We start from the raw sequence: 24,923 nt of genomic DNA on the forward strand, positions 1-24,923 counted from the left end.
AACAGAATCCAACAGCACATTAAAAGGACCATAGACCATGATCAAGTGGGGTTTTTTCCAGGAATGCAAGGATTCCTCAATATATGCAAATCAGTCAATGTGATACACCATATTAACAAATTGAAGGAGAAAAACCATACGATCGTCTCAATAGATGCAGAAAAAGCTTTCAACAAAATTCAGCACCCATTTATGATAAAAACCCTCCAGAAAGTAGGCATAGAGGGAACTTACCTCAACATAATGAAGGTCATACATGACAAATCCACAGCCAACGTCATTCTCAATGGTGAAAAACTGAAACCATTTCCTCTAAGATCAGGAACAAGACAAGGCTGTCCACTCTCACCACTATTATTCAACATAATTTTGGAAGTTTTAGCCACAGCAATCACAGAAGAAAAAGTAATAAAAGGAATCCAAATCAGAAAAGAAGAAGTAAAGCTGTCACTGTTTGCAGATGACATGATAGTATACATAGAGAATCCTAAATATGCTACCGGAAAACTACTAGAGCTAATCAATGAATTTGGTAAAGTAGCAGGATACAAAATTAATGCACAGAAATCTCTGGCATTCCTATACAGTAATGGTGAAAAATCTGAAAGAGAAATTAAGGAAACACTTCCATTTACCACTGCAACAAAAAGAATAAAATAACTAGGAATAAACCTACCTGAGGAGGCAAAAGACCTGTATGCAGAAAACTATAAGACACTGATGAAAGAAATTAAAGATGATAAAACAGATGGAGAGATATACCATGTTCTTGGATTGGAAGTGTCAACACTGTGAACATGACTATATTACCCAAAGCAATCTACAGATTCAATGCAATCACTATCTAACTACCACTGGCATTTTTCACAGAACTAGAACAAAAAATTTCACAATTAGTATGAAAACACAAGAGACCCCAAATAGCCAAAGCAATCTTGAGAAAGAAAAATGGAGTTGGAGGAATCAGGCTCCCTGATTTCAGACTATACTACAGAGCTACAGTAATCAAGACAGTATGGTACTGTCACAAAAACAGAAATATAGATCATTTGAACAGGATAGAAAGTCCAGAGATAAACCCACACACACATGGTCACCTTATTTTTGATAAAGGAGGCAAGAATATACAGTGGAGAAAAGACAGCCTCTTCAATAAGTGGTGCTGGGAAAACTGGACAGCTACATGTAAAAGAATGAAATTAGAACACTCCCAAACACCATACACAAAAATAAACTCAAAATGTATTAAAGACCTAAATGTAAGGCCAGACACTATCAAACTCTTAGAGGAAAACATAGGCAGAACACTCTATGACATAAATCACAGCAAGATCCTTTTTGACCCACCTCCTAGAGAAATGGAAATAAAAACAAAAATAAACAAATGGGATCTAATGAAACTTCAAAGCTTTTGCACAGCAAAGGATACCATAAACAAGACGAAAAGACAACCCTCAGAATGGGAGAAAATATTTGCAAATGAAGCAACTGACAAAGGATTAATCTCCAAAATTTACAACGAGCTCATGCAGCTCAATATCAAAGAAACAAGCAACCCAATCTAAAAATGGGCAGAAGACCTAAATAGACATTTCTCCAAAGAAGATATACAGATTGCCAACAAACACATGAAAGGATGCTCAACATCACTGATCATTAGAGTAATGCAAATCAAAACTACAGTGAGGTATCACCTCACACCAGTCACAATGGCCTTTATTAAAAATCTACAAACAATAAATGCTGGACGGGGTGTGGAGAAAAGGGAACCCACCTGCACTGTTGGTGGGAATGTAAATTGATACAGCCACTATGGAGAACAGTATGGAGGTTCCTTAAAAAACTAAAAATAGAACTGCCATATGACCGAGCAATCCCACTGCTGGGCATATACCCTGAGAAAACCATAATTCAAAAAGAGTCATGTACCCCAATGTTCATTGCAGCTCTGTTTACAATAGCCAGGACGTGGAAGCAGCCTCAGTGTCCATCAACAAATGAATGGATAAAGAAGATGTGGCACACATACACAGTGGAATATTACTCAGCAATAGAAAGAAACGAAATTGAGTTATTTGTAGAGCAGTGGATGGACCTAGAGTCTGGCATACAGAGTGCAGTAAGCCAGAAAGAGAAATACTATATGCTAACACATATATATGGAATCTAAAAAAAAGAAAAAAAAGTCGTTCTGAAGAACCTAGGGGCAGGATAGGAATAAAGATGAAAGATGCAGACGTAGAGAATGGACTTGAGGACACAGGGAGGGGGAAGGATAAGTTGGGACGAAGTGAGAGAGTGGCATGGACATATATACACTACCAAATGTAAAATAGATAGCTGTTGGAAGCAGCCGCATAGAACAGGGAGATCAGCTTTGTGCTCTGTGACCATCTAGAGGGTTGGGTTAGGGAGGGTGGAAGGGAGTTGCAAGAGGGAGGATATATGGGGATATATGTATAGCTGATTCACTTTGTTATAAAGCAGAAACTAACACACCATTGTAAAGCAATTATACTCCAATAAAGATGTTAACAAAAAAATAGAATGGATAGCTTTGTGAAGAAGTATACACTTTAGTGCAACTGCTGAATTAAGAAGTGGATACTCAGCTATCAGCGGTGCATTGAAGGGTTTTCTGCATTGCTGAAAAGAAATGTATTAAATGGCTTGTAAGGTCTGTTCTAATATTACGATTCTGTTACTTAAGATTTTCATTGTCACAAACACATGTGCATAAGAGTGTGCACTCGCTCGCTCTCTCTCTCCCCTTCCCCCAATTTCTCTGTTTCTCATCTAAACACACACACACTCATGCACACAGGCTATCCCGATTTATAAACCTTCATATGCCCACTATGCTTAGTAGATGACTGAGAATTAGCAACATTTGATAGATCTTTAGGAAAACACATCATCTCATGACCCATGGCATAAGTCTTGATTACGTGCTCAAAATAAGACATATTTGTGATAATCCACAGTGTGATTTTGAACTGTAGTTTTAGTGTTTGATATTTTAAATTTTCAAGAAATAACCTTGACATTTTTTTGAGTTAATGTCAAAATTGGCCTTCACATCTTGTCATTAAACAATTGCTCACTTCTCTGAACCTCAGTGTCCTCATCTTTAAAGTGGAGACAGTCTCCTTCCCATAGATTTATGAGAATGAAATAAGATAACATACATGGTATAAAGTAAACGTTTAATAAAAATTGATTAACTCTTAATTAGGAGCAAAATAATTAACTAACTAGAAAAATTCACTGTTTCTTCAGATATCTCCACGTAAGCATAAGAAAACAAAGCTTTTCTGAGTGTGCATAAGATCTCTTTTGCTAACTAAGTCCACTTCGTACTTTTATTTTCAATTTTTGTTACACAGTTTTTGGTAGACTATTTGAGATTCAGAAAATGTAGTAATCAAAAAGGTTTGTGTTAAAAGCATTTTCAAGAATGTGGTAATCTGTTCAACAATCATTTATGCTGAAGGTCAAAGCTAAGATTTTTGAAAGTTTAAGAAAAGATGTATATCAGGAATACAGTTCTGCTGAAGGCTATACTGAACACATAATTCTTACTCAGGAAACATCGCTTGAGTCTTCAGGTCTTTCAGTTAGCCTCTGATCTGACAAACTCCAGAAGATATTATTTCCCTGACTATTTCTCTCCTTCTCTGACTTTTTAGAATCAGAAGTAAAGATCAATTAGTTGCCCTTTTGTGTCCTAAAATCAGTTTTTCTCATGTGGAGGAATAAACGTATTTTCTGCTTTATATCAGTTGGCACTACAGTGTTTTCACAATATGCCAAATTCAGATGCTATGTAAACTTGAATTATTAAGACAAATTCATTAAATATATTCAAAACAAATGCTTTAGGTTTCATGCATTGAAACCTTATTTTAAAATGAAATTCTGTATAGTGTTTTTCTTCTCTGAAAATATAAAATGCAGCATTTGGGTTTTATTGACCTATTAATTGTTTCCCACATCCTCTGCTTTCAAACTCATTAAGAGTTTAAAATGCGTGCTTAGTGTATATTGATACAGCTTTTTTCAAAAGCAATATGGTAATAATAGTATGACACAAAATCCAAATTATATAAAGCAATTTTCTCTATAAAATAATTTAACAAAATCAAAATTTATGCACAAAAATTTGTGCATAAAACGTCAGAACTCTAACAGGACAACGTTGGAAACTTCAACACCCAACATTAGAGGAGTGACTTGATAAAGTATCAGTATAATTGAATATTTTAGCCATTGAAGTAAAAATTATAGAAACTATATTAAAGTATGGAATAGGGATAAGAATATATGGTTTAAAATAGAATTATCTAGAATTAAGTATATTTAACAACTATGTAAAACGTGGATGTTTACATATGAAAGGAATGTGCAAAAGTGAAGAAATTTTAGGATTTTCATAGATCTTAGACCCTGAAGTCCATGTGTAAGTGAAGAATCTATGTAGTTAGGGAATAGATTCTTTATTTCTCTTTTATAAAAGTATAGAAGAGGATTCATATAATTTAGGTGATGTGTCTGTACAATTAATTTACCATTGGAGAAATGGAAATAGAAAAGATAGTACCTAGATTTTAACCATTTTAACCTAACTGAATTTCTTATAAGTTTTGCAAGGATTATATCATTTGACCTTGAGTGCTAAATAATTATGAGGCAAAAAGTAATACACTGGTAATATTGCTTTGTGATATTGTACATTAAACTGAAAAATAAGCTATAAGATTGTATACATGAAAAGGACATTTTCAAAAATTGTAAGAAACTGATATACTTTAATCAAATTCTAATTTGTTTTATTCACTTTAAAGTTACAATTTTTCCATAAAGCACCATTTAATACATTATTATACTATAATTCAAGAACATTAATGCATTTTTCAACAGGGATAAATTTATTAATGGTAATTTATTAGCAGTGAATATGACTCAATTTAAATAGTGAATTATCAGAACACTTTCTTATTTATCATATTACCCATTTCTATTTTAGCTCATGGCACAAACTTCTGTTTCTTATAAATTTCTATAATTATCACTCATTTTAAGAATATATCTTAATCCAGCAATAGTGCTGTCACTGAACAGCTGGAAAGAGTTTTAAATATGCTTTCTAAAGTACTTAATTCCTTAGGAGAACCAAACTTGTCATTCTCACAAATTTAAGAAAATACTGAATAGTTTATCCTTAAGATACAAAGGCAACATTGGGAAGTAAATTACCACATTTAATACTTGAGTCTTTCTTATAAATTTAAAGAATTTTCATCTTGATCATAGAGAATCAATTTTTTCAAATCCTATTTTCAACTGCAATTGGTACATTTGAATGGATTTCTGAAAATGAACTGGAAAGATATCATGAGTTCATAATGAAACTTCTAATTCGAGTTTACTGGTATAGGGTTTTTACTTACCTTCATTGGTCTGGCATCTGTATCTCCTTTTTTCCCATAGGAAAAAAATCCTAGTTCTCAATAACACCAACAAAATTACTCATTTGATTTATCCCTCAATACACACACACACACACACACACACACACACACATATTCAGAATTACAATACCAGTAGTACCACTAACAATATCATTACTAAAAACAGTTCAATATTTTTTGCAGTTTTTTTAGTACTTAAAATATGTTCTATTGGTATGTAAGTTAAGTTACTGTGTTTTAATGTCATTTTAAGTAGTTCCTCTTGAAGGCTATACTTTCAACTCAATACACAGGTTTCTTTCTACTGATTTTTTGAGATTGCTCTTTTAAACGTTAATTTGTTTTTTAATTATTTAAAATATTTACAGGGTTCCAAAGTAACTCTTCAGGGGAAGATATATTCAGAGATGTTTTGCTTCTCACCCTGTAGTGTCCATCCTTTTGCCTCCCACCCTCTAAGGGTAACCATTATTATTCGTTTTTATTCTAGGTTTATCCTTACATTGTTTTTTATACATTTTTCTCCATCTCACTTTCTTCACTTAAAAATATATCCTGAAATAACTCCATTCTAGTATTTATATATGGTCTCAATTCCTTTTTACAATTTCATAATTCTCTGGTGGATGTAGTGTAGTTTTTTCAATCAGTCCCTTATTGATGGGCATTTAAATTGTTTCCAATCTTTACAAATAAATCTCAGTGAGTAGTCTTATAAATATGTCACTTTGTATTTCTGCAGTGTTTCTTTCAGATAGAGTCCCAAAAACCAAAGCATAAATGAATATATAATTTGCCTTAAATTTCCCTTTATAAGGATTGTGCCATTTTGCCTTTACACCAACAATGTATTAAAGTGCTTTTCCCCATAGCCTAGCCCAGAGCCTGGTGTCAAATTTTTGGATTTTTTACCAATCTAATAGATGAGAAATGGTATCTCAGTATATTTAATTTGTATTTTTAAGAGTGAGTTTTAACTTCTATGTAAAAAACTCCTTTTATAAGTAATTAGAATATTTAAAAATGAGAAGTATTTTGTTAGATAAAAGAACCTGCAGTATATACATTCTAGGTAAATTTTGAAGTTTAACACAAGATTACTTTAGGTTAGGATTAGATTGTTAAAACAATGTTATATAGAAAAAGAAGATAGACATGATTGTGAAAATGAACTTCAGAAATTAAATATTTCGGTTTTATTCAAATGTCATAGAAACCATGCAAAAGAAATAATCCTCACATTGATAAGCAAAAATTCACTGTAGTTACGAAGTTTGTGATATAAACTTCTATAAAGTACTAAGACTTTATAAAGTACCAGGTCTTGAAGGAAAGTCTATAAATGATCTTGTAATTGCAGAGAATTTTCTATAGCAGACTTAGATTTGATTAAATATAGAAGTCAAGTCTATTGTACTTCAAGTTGTAGCCCCAAACCAAAGCCAGTTTAAGAAAAATTGTTGTCCTCTAACAAAACCAGAGATGATGAGTTCTGGTCCTTATTCGTGGACTATCTGAGTCTTTCCTATGTTCCTTAATAATGTTTCTAAATATATTTTAATATTTTATTTGGATTGAATAAAGGAGATCCTATCATATTACTCTGACATCAGTAACTAATGTCCTCTTCAACAGGAATTGTGTTTTCCTTAGAAGACAAAATATTAAAGAAAGGATTATGGAGAATGATTCCTGCCAATTAATTCTCAGTTATTTTCTTTCCTTTCAGCACCTTCCCTGATAGGTATGGTAAGGAAGGACTGGGCATCCCAAAATAGCATTGCCATATCATGGCAAGCACCTGCTTTTTCCAATGGACCCATACTGGACTACGAGATCAAGTACTATGAGAAAGTAGGTCTTATTTGGAGCTTCCTAAAAATCTACATATACATATATATGCATATATGTATATACTAAACATGTTGTTATACAATATTATTTTACTTTAAAAGCTATTCTTTTTCGGCCTAACTTCATACCTACTATGTCTTTGAATACTCTCCAATATACTATTGTGCTTATAATTTCTTAATTAATTTGTCTTGTTTTATGTCAGATTAAAGTAGAAGACACAAGATGTTCATCTCTACCTTCACTTACTCTAGGGAGTTTTACAATAGAAAGTTGTAACTCCTTCAACTTACAGTTTAATTGACATAACATTGTTTCTAAAACTCACTTGGGAAGAAATAGTAAAATGGAATTACCATAATCTAAAGCAATTTCGTGTAGGCCATATCCTTTGCTAATGAGTTTAAAGTTACAGTCTGCTAAAATTTGGAAAGTATGATTTAAGGTTTAAATGGAAATAGCTGATGAATTAAAATTTTTCTTTACATTCAGGTCAGCTGATTTATTTTATAAGTTAGCAAGATAAATATGGTTAATAAATCAACTTTTAATGTTAATTTCCATTTCTGTCATTTAAAATTGTTCTCAGTTACTATATTTTCCCAAATTATATACTTACTCAGTTTTATGGTATTCATATACATTCTTTCTTTATGCTTTTCCCTCCATCCCTCACTATTACGATATTGTCCTATAGATATTATAGCAGAACATATTGTCAATTCTGATAATATGTCCCATTGGACTGATACTACCCTGGAATATTGATAAAGTGAGCATTACATTTAAAAAATTATAATGTAAAAACTATATGTAATTCCCAGTGGTATATTAAAATAAGAAAGAACTTGTGTTTCTGTAACTTACAAGAAGCAAAGGAACATCACAAATAAATTTAGGTTTCCTATGGAGAAACATAGGGCAAGAAGAGAAATAGAAGTCTTTATTTTTCTATTCTGCTAATTCTGAGCAAATGTAATTTTGAAAAGGGGAGAAGTAACTCAGTTGCATGACTGTATCTAGTAATTTCAGAATTATGTAGTCAATGAAAACTGTCATTATTATTAACTGACATGGATAAATCCGTAGTCTAAGAAAGGAGGAATTGACTTGGTTTAATTGGCTTATAGATTCTGCACATTGGTCTAGCCAGCATGTGCTCAGAAATCCTGTTGGGCTGTTCTTTCAAATGTTACAACCCGTAGCATCGTGTCACAAAAATATACGTATTTTCCATCCACTCGTTTAAATATATCTTCATGTACTCAAAAATTCAGAGTATTTAAAAAGCAATGCACACATATTTTTAAGCAACTTTTCAGAATAAAAAATATTTCTCTGTGTTTTATAAAGGTTATATTTCATATGCAGAAAATCACTCTTATTCTATTGTCATTTTTACTTCATATGTTTGAAGATGAAAATAACTTGCAATATTTCCAATTAAAGAAAAACTACACCGATTCCATAAAAAGAGAACCACATTAATCCAGTCAAAACTTTATAAATTAATCATATTCTGAAAGATGGTCATTGACATAATATCCACGTTTGAATGATAGAATAAATAATGTTACGAAGGAGTTTATTTTGTAAGAAAATGGCAGTGATCCAGTGCTAATGGATTAAACATGGAGTTGGAAGCAAAGGATTCCTAATTCATGTACTGACTCTGACTCTCATTATGCTTGTGGTCAGGAAAAAGTCTATTAATCTCCCTATGTCTCAGACTTCACATTTGTAAAATGGAAATAAAGATATCAACTCTTCTAGTGGGTTGTAAAGATTAATTCTGAACAGACCTGAAGATGAAGAGTGTATGAAGTCAGTATTAAATATCATTTAAGAAAGCATTAGGGAAATATTTGGCATATTATATAGTTCAATATAGAATCAGAGCACAATAGCATGGGAATTATGTACAAACTAAATAAAAATTATGATATCTTCATACATAAATACATAATGTGTAGGCAATCAATCAAGATGTTAGAATATCAAACCTCTGAGAGAAAGCATAAAATGACTGACAACATTAAAACTTTTCCCAACTATGACTTCAGATTCTTGCTGTACCTTTTATATATCTATCTATATCTATAATACAGTTTCTCCTCCCAAGAATTATTTTTATAAAGCTTATAACTAGGGAAACCTACAATAGAACTCTTAGTTAAAAGTGCTAATTTCTTTATTAGGAATCTAAATATAGTTCAGTAGGAAAAGCAAAATACAAAGCAGTACATGTACAAATGCTCCTATTTTGGGAACACAAATATTCCCCCATCTATGTATATTTTTGTGTGGTTATATTAACATACAGAATATGGAATGGAAATATGCTGTTTTAGGTGTTACCTGTTGGGTTAGAATGGGATGAGGGGTGGAAGTACATAGATGGAGGTAAGAGAGAGAGCGAGGTAGCAAATATAGATAAAGATGGATGGATGGATGGATGGATGGATGGATGGATGGATGGATAGATCCTAAATAGCTTTGGTAGCTGTCCTAGATCAAGTTGCCCAAAGGCAGACCCTGAGATGGGAATTCGTGTGTAAGTGATTAATGAAGAACCCTCCCAGGAGAACTGGTAAGACAATGGGGAGGCAGGACTATGAAGGAAGATGCAAATCAAACTCAGAGTGAGCAGGGGAGCTCTGGAGTCTAAATTACGTCTCAGAGTTCATCGTATGGAGACAAAGAAGCTGAGCTTCCATACTCAGGCTCCAGTCAGTCATTGACCACAGGCCTGAATGGACATATACATGTGGTATTCAGGAAAAAGTCATAGGCACATCTGGTTCTCCACTGTGGCTCCAGTTGCCCAAGTTTAGGTGTCTAAAGTAGATGGTAGGTACAAGCCTTTAAATGCAAAACACATAGAAGCTAGGGGGTGGGAGCAGGAACAGGTAAAGGTGATCCAAGTAGATCTCATGGCACACCAACTAATAACTAAGGCACCTCAATGCTCAGAGAGCTAGGAGAGAATTTTACTCCTTGGCTCATTATGATATCCACAGTCTCCTCAGTCTTTAATATTGGCGCCTCAGTCTTTAATTTATGGCATTTAAACTTTACATTTCCTTTCAATCAAAGATATAGTATATTGCTAAACTTAATTAATACACAAATGATCAATATTCCTCCATTCTCTGAGGAATCCATGCTGTTTCATTAAGTTATTGTGTTAGGATCATTATTCTGTAAATCAGGAGAGAAGTTAAGCTGCTTAGAATGTGAAGTGTCTACAAATATCTGAGGTCAAACACATATTGTTGTTACCAGTGACCTTTGCTTAGAAAAAGGCATTGGCGTAAATGTTCAAAAATTTGAGTTTGGCTCAGACCTTAACTTTCTTAGGCGTGTTTTCTCATCTGTAAAATAAGGGTCCAGAAAGATCATCTCTTCCATTTTTAGCTGTTTGCAAATGCTGCTATGTTTGTGTTTGTACAGTTATATAGATATGTTATACTATCTTTCAAAGAATTTATGTATACTAAAATTAAATACATACACACATTTTAAAAAATACATCACAGGGAATAATCTTCACATCATAATTATATATAAAAATTAAAACCCTGCTATGATTGTCTTTTGTTTCTATGTGTGTGTGTGTGTGTGTGTGTGTGTGTGTGTGTGTGTGATGAGAGGGCTATGAAGAAGAAAATATATTGCTTGTGGGTTATAATTAATTAGATGCTCTCTATTCAGTTAATTATACTCCCCCAATTCTTGGTTTTCTCTTTTCATACTCAAAAAGTATTTTATTTTTTTAAACTCACATGAATATAGTTTGAATATGAAAAGTCACTTAAAATAATGAAGAAAGTCACGTATGTTACCAAAAAAGTTTATATTTTGTATTTACTTACTAACAATGCTTTTCTTCAAAGTAGAGCCTCCTCATAATGAGGGAACTGTTAAAAACCATGAAGACAATTTAGGTGATACACACTTTATATAACACTTCATGAAGTGGATGGTCTCCTTTCAGGAAGTGCCAAGTGGGCCGGAAGGCAGGGAGCTTTTATAGCACAAGGAATAAAGAACAAGGGAGAGAAAAAGAGAAAATATCTGATTGGCTGGAGCCGCACAGTTAACCTTGTTTAGGGTGAGAATGAACAAGGAAAGAAGTATAGAGCCCAGAGCTGGCTTGGCCATTTGGGGACTGGGTAACTGGATATACTGTGTGTTTTTTTTTTAATTGAAGTATAGTTGATTTACAATGTTGTGTTAATTCTGCTGTATAGCAAAGTGACTCAGTTATACATATATATACAATCTTTTTTGTATTGTTTTCTGTTATGGTTTATCCCAGGACATTTAATGTAGTTCCCTGTGCTTTACAGTAGGACCTTGTTGTCCATCCGTTCTATGTGTAGTAGTTTGCATCTACTAACCCCAAACTCCCAGTCCATCCCTCCCCCACCAGCCCCCCTTGGCAACCACAAATCTGTTCTCTATGTCTGTAAGTCTGTTTCTGCTTCATAGATAGCAGAAATATGACATTTGTGTCATATTTTAGATTCCATATGTAAGTGACATCTTATGGTATTTGTCTTTCTCTTTCTGACTTACTTCACTTAGTATGATAATCTCTAGTTACATCCATGTTGCTACAAATGGCATTATTTCATTCTTTTTATGGCTAAGTAATATTCCATTGTATATATGTACCACATCTTCTTTATCCATTCATCTGTCAATGGACATTTAGGTTGTTTCCATGTTTTGGCTATTGTGAATAGTGCTGCTATGAACATAGGGGTGCATGTATCTTTTTGGATTATAGTTTTCTCTGGATATATGCCCAGGAGTGGGATTGCTGGATCACATGGTAATTTTTAGTTTTCTGAGGAGCCTCCATACTGATTTCCATAGTGGCTGCACCAACTTCCATTCCCACCAACAGTGTAGGAGGGTTCCGGTTTTCCACACCCTTTCCAGCATTTGTTATTTGTAGACTTTTTAATGATGGCCATTCTGACTGGTGTGAGGTGGTGCCTCATTGTAGTTTTGATTTGCATTTCTCTAATAATTAGTGATGTTGAGCAGCTTTTCATGTGCTTCTTGGCCATCTGTGGATATACTGAGTTTTTGATCCCAGAGCTTTTACAGAGACAAAAAATTATCAAAGTTTTGGTTTGCTGACTTGGCACTCTGGATGGGAGCGGTTCCATCTTGGGCTTAGAAAGTTATTTCAATAAGTCAATAAGACATCATCTGTCCCCAACCCCTCAGTCTCCACCTTCGACATGTTGCAGACCCTCTTGCAGTCACTAAATATCAAAACTCTCATTGAACATCAAATACAGCATTCCCTTAGCTCTGCTCCTACCTCCTTTCTTTACCCTTTGTTTTCACATTTTTAATTTTTCTTCTCCTTTGTTCCTCTGCCCGTAGCACTTTTCTTTCTCTTGCTTCTTTGTTCTTTTATTATATTTATCAAAGACTGTCTTGATTAGAGTCATTTATGTGTGTATCTGACTCCCTCACTAGTTTGGAAGGCCCTGAATAAAGGAGATCTTTTCTTGTTTGTCTTTGTCACCCAACCTTGAGTCAGTGCCTAACACCACTGTTTGCTTTCAGTCAGATTCTAAAGAAAGTAATAAAATCCTTTCTTTGTTCAGAACTCATTCAGAGGAAATTGAAACAACTTACCAACCACTGTGAAATTACCCCTAACAATTAAGAAAAAAAGAAAGAAAGCTCCGAGAACTTCCTGTTTCTACCTGTTCATAAGACGGACACACACTGATATCCATCAGCTGAGACAATGCTCTGTTAATAAATAGAATGTAAGCACACAAGGGCAGGGATTTCTTTTGTCCACGTTCATATCCTTAGCACTCAGAAAGGCACATAGCTCATAATTCATAGGCAACGATAGTTGGCCAATTATATGCCAGATACTTTTAAAAGTGTTTTTTATGTATTAAGCAATTCAATTCCAATAACAATGCTTTGTAATAAGTACTATTACCCTTCCCACTTTACAGATGAAGAAACTAAGGTACAAGAAACCTAAGTAACTTCACCAAAATAACCCAGGCAATAAGTGGTTGTTAACACCTACTTGCATCACAATTGGATGTCTCAGAAAAGTCAGTGCTTTCTGCTGATGCTGATTTTCTAGGTTCTCTTCATTACTCTCTGCTGCCCATTTTGCATCTATAAAATGGCAGCAATAAAATATACCTTCCTCACCAGGGTGTTGTACAGCTCCATTGATTACCAACTGGTAGCTCATTTTGCAAACATGAATCCTCCATAATAGTTCATTATTCTTACATCCAATATTTAAAGACCTATGAATGGTAAAGTCTTTTCCTTACAATTCTCTCATTAATTTTTTTTTTTACCAGTCAGTAGTTTTTAGATTTTGCTTAAGAAATTTCATTATAAGAAAGGAAACATTTCTTATATACAGATGGTCAATAATTATAAAATTCTGAATTTGTTTAACTTGCCATTGTTTCACTTACTCTACCAATTATAGAATTGAGTATCTATGAGGTTTATATAAAAGATGTAATTTCATGTCATGAAAACACTGTATTGTTTTAAAGAAAAAAGGTGAAGAGATTTGTGGGAAGCTTTTCATTATGGGAAATAATTTCATCGCTCAGGGATGACTTAAAGTAGTCTCTTTCGATAGGAGGTTGAATCATTGGTATCTTTTGTAAAAGTCTCATACTTCTCAACAACAAACTTTGCACAATAAGTCTCTTTCTTCCTTCTCTCCCCTCTTATTCTACTTTCTCAGGGTAGTTTTTCCCCCAAGATAACAATTCAATAAATACTATTTTTTTCCTAAAATATATAAGCAGTAAATCTGCATCTTTATTTGATTAAAAATATATGAAGCAACTATTGTAGAAATAATCAACGGGAAAAGAAAAGAATCCTTCTCTCCTTCCATATAAAATTGTCAAGATACATTTCTTATTTTCTTCTGTTGTATTTCCTTCACTTAGGTGTTTGCCCAAAAGTGGAAGAGAATTTTCTGTTTGCTTCCACGAATGCTACTCTTACCTCTATCCACTGTTTAGGTACAGAAACATATCTCATTTATTCTCTGCATCCTCCTTCCACAATGACCATCTAAGATGTACATTTTGTAACGTAAATGTAAACTTGCATGTAAATTGAAACATGGTTTTCATATAGGAACTAAGAAAAGTGTGGTTGAGGAAAGGGCCTATGGATTTCCTGGATCACAGGAGGAACTTGTTGAAATGCAGGTTCTGATTCAGTTGACCGGAGGTGGCTTAGACCATACATGTGGCTCTAAACATACATGTGAACTTAAATATTGAACCATCTTTATAACTGGCTAGAATCTCTGTAGATGTTACATGTCTCGTGTGATATTTGAACCTAAAATATTAATCCAAAGCAAAATGCAGTAAATAAGGGACCAAGTCAGTTTCAGATACAATTGAGTTGTTTCTAATGGAATCAGCAAATTCCTGAGCTGCTAAATAAAAGTTTTGTGTTCTCTTTTTTCCTTTCTTTTCATAATTCTTATTTGTTGCCATGTCCACCACAGAGAAATTGGATATGAGCATTTGGTACTAATTAAAACAACATTACCTGATAAAAAATGGATGGCAAGGGAATTTACTGATACAAACACTCATTACAGAGATTTCATTGCCAATTTCCGTGTTGTGTAGCAAACACCACCCTATGTAGAAGCCTGTCTGATTTAGTGAGCCCAGGGAGTCCCCAAAGTGCCTGGAGCAGAGATTTTCGTGGTCGCAAACCTGGGACTGGTGCCAGCACTGCATCAACAGCAGCATCTGTATGATTTGGACGTATCTGAATAGAAAGAAATTGAAAGACATTTGCACTACACATCTAGTATAAGGTTTGCACGCATATGAAAATTACAAATGTCTACTGACTCCTCTAGCTTTAAATTGTCTTCTGTTTCATAAGAGTCATACTACCTTTTGTTTGATTTGAAAAATGGATTTGTTTAAAATTACAGAAGCTAGATTTAGTATGTCAAAGATTTGATACATCCAAAAGAGGAAAAAGCAAAATTGGTAGAACTAAGTAAATATACTTCATTTAAAACTTTAGAATATATCTAAATTTATAGACTGAAATGGAGGTTATAAGCATAATGAGTATCAAAGTTTATGTTTTGGTTTTCAAGAATAAAACAATACCCACTTCACTGTGCTCAAAGGGCCTGGATTCTTTTGGTGGTATGTAGTCACCAGAAGTGCAATCTTAGCACTGATGTTGTAATACTAGCTAAGGCTGCTCATTAATCACACTTCTGCCGACTTGCTATATTTCAGTCAGCTCTAAATTTCATAACATTTTAATTCAATTTCACATCCTGAAGTCATAATCAGTTGCTTTGATATTCCTGGCCAGACTTTTCTTAAATTGCTTCATCATCACTTTAATGAATTCCATGTCTTCATCTCTTTTTTGATGAGGTTAGGGTAAACTAGATTATTTTCCGATTCTGAAATTCCATGACTGCATAAGCTTATTATTATTTTATTGTGTCTGGCTTTGCTATGCAAGCTGATAAGGAATTATCAAGTAAGAGTAATGAAGGAATGAGAGATTTGATATTTCCAATGAAAATATGAGATATTAAAAAATTACAGGAAAGTATATAAAAATCTTAAGGGTGAAAGAGTAATTCAGTTTCTTCAACAATCTAGAAATCTATATATTTACAACCAAGTTTTGCATTTCTAAGAAAAGATAAAAATATAAGTCTATTTTAAAAAAGATTAATTACTACTCCTATAAATTTCTACCTCCTCTTAAAAATTATTGTTTGGAGGGAAGAAATAATACAATGGAACATACAGCTTGGAGTAGAGGTTATAGAACCCACAATACCAAATTCTAAGAGGATCACAAATGTCCCTTTAAGTAGGGGCAGATGGTGGGACAGAATACTAGAAACTACTCTAGGAAAGTGTCTAGGTTAGTGCCCACCAGAATCAGGATAGCCTTGGAGTATGCAAAATTAGCATTTTTCCATTATATTTTCATTCCTTCAGAAAAAATTTTTCTGGGAAGTAACAAGGACACAAATTCAAACTTCCTCTAAATTTCTGATCTAGTTTGGTGAAAATCAGACAAACAAAAATTCCATAGACAGGCACCAATTATTTGAGTGTGATATTGCCGTGAATTCAGACTGCATTCAGCCTTCAAAGAACTGCTCTTCCATTAATGTAAAATGTAAATATAATGTTATTACTTCAGAAAGCCAAATGTACAAGTCAGATATCTAACTTTCTATCCTAAAATGATGAAAGGGTAAATAATACTATATAATGCCTGTAGGCAAATCTTGAAGCTAAGAATTGCAACTCTGGTAGATTATGTTATCTAACCCTTAGCAAGTTTCCCCTGATCACTGGCCTTGTTAAAGTGTTGACTGAGTCATACTCCCTTGGGAGAAATGTAAGTTTTGCTCTTTCAAGTGCAGTTAAAGATACAACCATATTTTTGCCTATTCCTTAAACAATTACAATTTGGGGCTACAAGTACAAACATAATTACCAATTCATAAATTTACTTTTTTCTCTTCTGATACTGTACTACTACTTGTTTCATCTTGCACTTAATGAGGAAATCTATAAACTGAACAAAGATGCATTCATTTCTTCTGAGGATTTTAAAGCCTGTAATTGTATGATAAATCATGTGAAATTATCTTGCGAGATTTCCTATAGAATACGAGGTGGCTGTTTACAGAGTGCATTGTTTAGCCCCATTTTCCTTCAGGGATTTATTAGCAAATGCTAATAGAGGAAATAAATATGGACCATACAGAGGGGTAAGGTAGAGCTAGCAACTTTTCTTAGTAGTCAGTCAGGAATTTGGTGGGGTTTCTTCCTTGAATAGTTCACTCCAATAAATACTTCTGTGAAAGGTGTGTATGTGTTTTTAAACTGCATTTTTAAGCATGGTTTTTATTAGACCCCATAGATTTCAAAATATTGCAGTATTATAAAGAAAATCCTACTTTTTATTTAAGAAATATGTAAGCTTCTGTGTGCCTCTGCTGCCTGACTTGATTTGCAGATTTTTTTTTTTTATTGCTGGAGGGAATGTCTAACATCCAAGATTATAGTGTGTCCAGTATTGGGAAACCTGTTCTTCTGGAGCTAGAGAACCCTTATTTATTGCAAGGCCAAGATTTGATTTTGTTGGATGAATTAGGAAAACAAAAATGAGTTAGAAGCTAAAATATTTGCACATTTCTAGTCCTTAAAACTACTTTCCCAATCTTGAATGAAGGTAGAGAAAAACATTTTGGTGTTAATACTTAACTTGGATTATGAAAAAACAAAAATAATGTTAACAAATAGTAGTTTACTGAGTGCACTCTACTTATATTAATTCATTTTAAGACAAGTTAATTAGCTGCTAGCTAATTGAGAGACACCTACCTACTTCATGATTACCACTTAGATTTCAACCTCCAGCTGGCAACTTAATAAGAAACTATGATAAAAATATATTTAGATATTGATGGAACGTTAAAAGTGACTGGACTATTGATTATTTCATTTTTCTTCTGTCACTTTAACTTTTGGTGGCTTTTTAGTCAATTCACATTGATATTTGTGAAACAAAATATTTTATACAATAATAAATATTCTATCTAGTCATAGTGGATTTGGACAACCCTGGGTTAGAATTCAGGCTTTGAAACCAGTTAGCTTTGTGACCATAGGCAACAAGTTTTATTTCCTTAAGACTTAACTTCTTCATCTCTTAGGAGAGAAATGATAACAACCACATAAGCTATTATGAGGAATAGATTAAATGAGACTTTTAAATGTAAATCATTCATTTGCTCCTGGGAAAGAGTAAGCATTCAATACATAGACCCTACTAAAACTGGTATTAGTTTCAGTGTCATTACCAGTTTTAATTTTAATATGGTTCTAGTAGGCACAGTAGGTCCTTTAAATTTTTGTCACCCAAACAGAATGCCATCTTACCCAAAGTGCAAGCATGACCATCAAAAGGATTATTCTATTTTATAGATCATATGGTAATAAGTAAAACAGAGGTAAAGACATTAACGAATGTGTGAACTAGGGCACAGAACCAGTTCCTAACATTTAAAAATTACCATCCACATCAATATTAATCAATTGATACCATCCCATAATATTATTTTATTGTCACTTAAGAAGTTTTAGTATAAGCATGTGATAACATTCTAATTTGGAAATTACAAAAATTGATATCTTAAATTATGAATTTACATAGTTTATGAACTATAAAACATTTGACATTAAATAAGATACAGAAAATTTTTTTCTTCGAAATTAGACATAACTCTAGAGTAGTATGGCCATAAACATGGAAAATAGTTTCATTCCTATTGTACTTTCCAAGTACACGTTAGATATATTGATGACAATACAGGCCATATTTTGCTTTGATACAAGATTCTCACTCTTCTAAGTTTTTTATATATGAGAATAATTCATGAAGCATGGTGTTCTATTTATTTTGGCAGATTTTATTATTTCATTACTCTCTAGGTAGGGTAAATTACTCTAATGGGTCCACCTTTTCATGTCTTACCTCATGGTTTCATTTCTTCTGTGTCTTTCTGTATACTCTTTAAAGGCCAAAGTAGGTTATGCAGAGGATACACAGAAGCCAAACATTCTCTTTCTCTCATGTACCATCTTTGCAATAGCAACCTTTTCTCTCTAATTATTTTATTTATTTATTTATTTTAATTTATTTTTCCTGCACTGGGTCCTCGTTGCCGTGCGCAGGCCGTCTCTAGTTGCGGCGAGTGGGGACCCCTCTTGGCCGTGGTGCGTGGGCCTCTCACTGCGGTGGCCTCTCCTGCTGCGGAGCACAGGCTCCAGGCGCACGGGCTCAGCAGCTGTGACTCGCGGGCTCCAGAGTGCAGGCTCAGCAGCTGTGGCGCACGGGCCCAGCTGCTCCACGGCATGTGGGATCCTCCAGGACCAGGCCTCGAACCCGTGCCCCCTGCATTGACAGGCGGACTCTCAACCACCGCACCACCAGGGAAACCTTTCTCTCTAATTATCAATCATTCATGAAAATAGAGATATACCGAAAAGTTGGCAATGTTGTGGTAAATAAGTAAAGATTTCACAAACAAAGAGATTTCCAAACTGAGAGCGTCAGAACCCTCTTAGAAGTATAGAAGTTAAAAATATGAATGATTATTAGGGCAAATTTAATCTAACTCTCTGATATTTATTAAGAAGCTAGACCCAGAAGAATTGTGGCTTGTGTGATATTGAACATACAGGTGTCCTGAATGCAAGGCCAGTCCTCTTCTAATATTCTGTATTGTCTCAGAAAGCACTACCATTTGAAAGCTACTTCCCTTATAGGAAAAGATACTGAACATTAACCTCATGTACAGATCAAATGTATTAGTTTTCTATTGCTACGTAACAAATTACCCCAAAACTGAGCAGTTTTAAGCAATGAGTATGTATTATCTCACAAAATGTCTGAGAATCAGGAATCCAGGAGTGACTTAGCTGGGTAGTTCTGGCTCTGGGTCTCCCATGGGGTTGCAGACAAGCTGTCATGGGCTGCAGTCAGCTGAAAGCTTAAAGAGGCAGGGCAACTTTTTTTCCAGCTCATTCATGTGACTTGGGCAGAAAGCTTCAGCTACTGTTCACAGGGACCTGATCACATCTAAAAGAGAGTACACATTTAACACCAAAGAGGCAGTGTCTTTTATAATCTAATCTTAGCAATTACTATTACTTCTGTCATATTTTATTGGATACACAGTTCAACCCTAGGAGGGGATTGCATAATGGTATAAATATTGGGTTGGCCGAAAAGTTCCTTCAGGTTTTCCTGTAACATCTTATGGAAAAACCCGAACGAACTTTTCGGCCAACCCAATACTAGGTGTGGGGATCATCAGGGTCAGTTTTGGAAGCTGGCCACCATATCAGGCTTCTTGGAAGAATCTATGATATTTCAATTTGCCTTCAACAAAATAATTATCTCTGCGAAAATGCAATGTACCTATTCTGAAACGCCAATAATTTTTAAAACATACTCTAGATAGTTCAGTGATATGGCCATTCCATTTTTTAGAATTTCCCCAGAAGATTAGCCTATTCTGTCCAAAATTCAACATATAAAGCTTAACTTCATACACATATGTAGTTAACACATACACATATGATCTCTTTTTTTCCAAATAACTCAGTCATGTCATTTAAAAGCCCTTGTAGTTGTTTTTCTGTCTCTAAAATTAAAGTAACATAAACAACCTAACTACATTTCCAAGTAAGCAATCCCATGCATACTCCTCTTGATGAAGATTAAACAGAAAAATTTATACAGAACTTTGGACTTGTATTCAGCTATAACTAAGAATTCATGTTGTTTTGACTCTTGCATGACCTTAACAATTTTTGATAGTTAAAGTAGACCAGGTCTCACCAGAACACAATTCCCTGGTTTACAAAAGGATTAAGCCACCCTTGGAAACAACAGAAGTCTCCTCTCCCTTTATAACCACTCTAATACAGTAAAGATACATAGGAAAGTAGTTAATATTGTGTAAATAATTAAAATTTTAATTTATGAAAGAGATTTCTAAACTTGATTAGATGAATGAACGTAGTGCTTCCCAGGTCATTAAAAAAATTAAATATTTGAACTTTTTCCCAAATCAATATTAGTTAAAGTATAAAACACAAGTTAAGTGCATATTTATATAAGGAGCCATGGGAATATTTAATAAGTTAACTCTTAAGTATAGAAAAAAACCAAAAGAGTTTCATGAATCTGTTTGTGTGTGTGTGTGTGTGTGTGTGTGTGTGTGTAAATGGAAAATTAAATCAAGAAAGATCATTTCCCAAGAAGTTTGTATCTGGATTTGTGTTATCTAATATACTCAAATAAATATCTCAATAAAGGCATGCCTAAAAATAGAGGCGTTTCACTGCTTCAACCAGTCCTCTAAACTCTACTCATCTTTTCTAATTGTTACTTAGTACATCTCTTTTTTTTTTTTTTTTTTTTTTCCGGTACGCGGGCCTCTCACTGTTGTGGCCTCTCCCGTTGCGGAGCACAGGCTCCGGACGCGCAGGCCCAGCGGCCATGGCTCACGGGCCCAGCTGCTCCGCGGCATGTGGGATCCTCCCAGACCCCACGAAACCATGTCCCCGGCATCGGCAGGCGGACTCTCAACCACTGCGCCACCAGGGAGCCCAGTACATCTCTTTAAAAACAAATTTCTTTGAAAACAATGCCACACTTTCTTTTTTTTTTTAAACACCTTTATTGGAGTATAATTGCTTTACAATGGTGTGTTAATTTCTGCTTTATAACAAAGTGAATCAGTTATACATATACATATGTTCGCATATCTCTTCCCTCTCTTGTCTCCCTCCCTCTCACCCTCCCTATCCCACCCCTCTAGGTGGTCACAAAGCACCGGGCTGATCTCCCTGTGCTATGTGGCTGCTTCCCACTAGCTATCTAGTTTACGTTTGGTAGTGTATATATGTCCATGCCACTCTCTCACCTTGTCACAGCTTACCCTTCCCCCTCCCCATATCCTCAAGTCCATTCTCTAGTAGGTCTGTGTCTTTATTCCCTTCTTAACCCTAGGTTCTTCATGACCTTTTTTTTTTTTCTCTTACATTACATATATATGTGTTAGCATACGGTATTTGTTTTTCTCTTTCTGACTTACTTCACTCTGTAAAATGAAGTAAGATGGACGCTAGGTCCATCCACCTCACTACAAATAACTCAATTTCGTTTCTTTTTATGGCTCTGTAATATTACATTGTATATATGTGCCACTTCTTCTTTATCCATTCATCCGTTGATGGACATTTAGGTTGATTCCATCTCCTGGCTATTGTAAATAGAGCTGCAATGAATATTTTGGTACATGACTCTTTTTGAATTATGGTTATCTCAGGGTATATGCCCAGTAGTGGGAATGCTGAGTCGTATGGTAGTTCTATTTGTAGTTTTCTAAGGAACTTCCATACTGTTCTCCATAGTGGCTGTATCAATTTACATTCCCACCAGCAGTGCAAGAGTGCTCCCTTTTCTCCATACCCTCTCCAGCATTAATTGTTTCTAGATTTTTTGATGATGGCCATTCTGACCGGTGTGAAATGATATGTCATTGTAGTTTTGATTTGCATTTCTCTAATGATTAATGATGTAGAGCATTCTTTCATGTGTTTGTTGGCAATCCGTATATCTTCTTTGGAGAAATGTCTATTTAGGTCTTCTGCCCATTTTTGGATTGGGTTGTTTGTTTTTTTGTTATTGAGCTGCATGAGCTGTTTGTAAATTTTGGAGATTAATCCTTTGTCAGTTGCTTCATTTGCAAATATTTTCTCCCATTCTGAGGGTTCTCTTTTCACCTTGCTTCCTTTGCTGTGCAAAAGCTTGGAAGTTTCATTAGGTCCCATTTGTTTATTTTTGTTTTTATTTCCATTTCTATAGGAGGTGGGTCAAAAAGAATCTTGCTGTGATTTATGTCATAGAGTGTTCTGCCTGTTTTCCTCTAAGAGTTTGATAGTTTCTGGCCTTACATTTAGGTCTTTAATCCATTTTGAGCTTATTGCTGTGTATGATGTTAGGGAATGTTCTAATCTCATACTTTTACATATACCTGTCCAGTTTTCCCAGCACCACTTATTGAAGAGGCTATCTTTTCTCCACTGTATATTCTTTCCTCCTTTATCAAAGATAAGGTGACCATATGTGTGTGGGTTTATCTCTGGGCTTTCTATCCTGTTCCATTGATCTATATTTCTGTTTTTGTGCCACTACCATACTATCTTGATTACTGTAGCTTTGTAGTATAGTCTGAAGTCAGGGAGGCTGATTTCTCCAGCTCCATTTTTCGTTCTCAAGATTGCTTTAGCTATTCGGGGTCTTCTGTTTTTCCATACAAATTGTGAAATTTTTTTGTTCTAGTTCTGTGAAAAATGCCAGTGGTAGTTAGATAGGGATTCCATTGAATCTGTAGATTGCTTTGGGTAGTAGAGTCATTTTCACAATGTTGATTCTTCCAATCCAAGAACATGGTATACCTCTCCATCTGTTTGTACCATCTTTAATTTCCTTCATCAGTGTCTTATAATTTCTGCATACAGGTCTTTTGTCTCCTTAGGTAGGTTTATTCCTAGATATTTTATTGTTTGTTGCAATGGTAAATGTGAGTGTTTTCTTAATTTCACTTTCAGGTTTTTCATCATTAGTGTATAGGAATGCCAGAGATTGCTGTGCATTAATTTTGTATCCTGCTACTTTAACACATTCATTGATTAGCTCTAGTAGTTTTCTGGTAGCATCTTTAGGATTCTCTATGTATAGTATCATGTCATCTGCAAGCAGTGACAGCTTTACTTCTTCTTTTCCAATTTGGATTCCTTTTATTTCTTTTTCTTCTCTGATTGCTGTGGCTAAAACTTCCAAAACTATGTTGAATAATAGTGAGGAGAATGGGCAACCTTGTCTTGTTCCTGATCTTAGTGGAAAGGCTTTCAGTTTTTCACCATTGAGGATGATGTTGGCTGTGGGTTTGTCATATATGGCCTTTATTATGTTGAGGAAAGTTCCCTCTATGCCTACTTTCTTCAGGGTTTTTATCATAAATGGGTGTTGAATTTTGTCAAAAGCTTTCTCTGCATCTATTGAGATAGATGTTAATATGGTGTATCACGTTGATTGATTTGAGTATATTGAAGAATCCTTGCATTCCTGGAATGAACCCCACTTGATTATGGTATATGAACCGTTTAATGTGCTGTTGGATTCTGTTTGCTAGTATTTTGTTGAGGATTTTTGCATCTATGTTCATCAGTGATATTGGCCTGTAGTTTTCTTTCTTTGTGACATCTTTGTTTGGTTTTGGTATCAGGGTGATGGTGGCCTCGTAGAGTGAGTTTGGGAGTTTTCCTCCTTCTGCTATATTTTGGAGGAGTTTGAGAAGGTTAGGTGTTAGCTCTTCTCTAAACGTTTCATAGAATTTGCTTGTGAAGCCATTTGGTCCTGGGCTTTTGTTTCTTGGAAGATTTTCAACCACAGTTTCAATTTTAGTGCTTGTGACTGGTCTGTTCATATTTTCTATTTCTTCCTGCTTCAGCCTTGGCAGGTTGTGCATTTCTAAGAATTTGTCCATTTCTTCCAGGTTGTCCATTTTATTGGCATAGAGTTGCCATGATCCTTTGTATTTCTCCAGTGTCAGTTGTAATTTCTCCTTTTTCATTTCTAATTCTTTTGATTTGAATCTTCTCCCTTTTTTTCTTGATGAGTCTGGCTAATGGTTTATCAATTTTGTTTATCTTCTCAAAGAACCAGCTTTTAGTTTTATTGATCTTTGCTATCATTTCCTTCATTTCTATTTCATTTATTTCTGATCTGATCTTTATGATTTCTTTCCTTCTGCTAGCTTTGGGGTTTTTTAGTTCTTCTTTCTCTAATTGCTTTAGGTGCAAGGTTAGGTTGTTTATTCGAGATGTTTCCTGTTTCTTAAGGTAGCATTGTATTGCTATAAACTTCCCTCTTAGAACTGCTTTTGCTGCATCCCAT

The 24,923-nt window shown here is 34.5% G+C and overlaps 1 protein-coding gene across 8 annotated transcripts in view; it reads left to right on the top strand.

Annotated features, from left to right (window-relative positions):
• The window catches only part of EPHA6 (EPH receptor A6), an 867,394-nt gene that overhangs the window by 493,267 nt on the left and 349,204 nt on the right, over nt 1-24,923 (top strand). For all 8 annotated transcript variants that reach the window (XM_060297939.1, XM_060297942.1, XM_060297943.1 and 5 more), the window contains one exon: nt 7,201-7,325. In XM_060297939.1, coding sequence (XP_060153922.1) covers nt 7,201-7,325 — 125 coding nt within the window. The remainder of the gene's footprint in view (nt 1-7,200; nt 7,326-24,923) is intronic.

This window comes from Globicephala melas, chromosome 4, assembly GCF_963455315.2.
Source record: "Globicephala melas chromosome 4, mGloMel1.2, whole genome shotgun sequence".
In the NCBI taxonomy this organism is placed as follows: Eukaryota; Metazoa; Chordata; class Mammalia; order Artiodactyla; family Delphinidae; genus Globicephala; species Globicephala melas.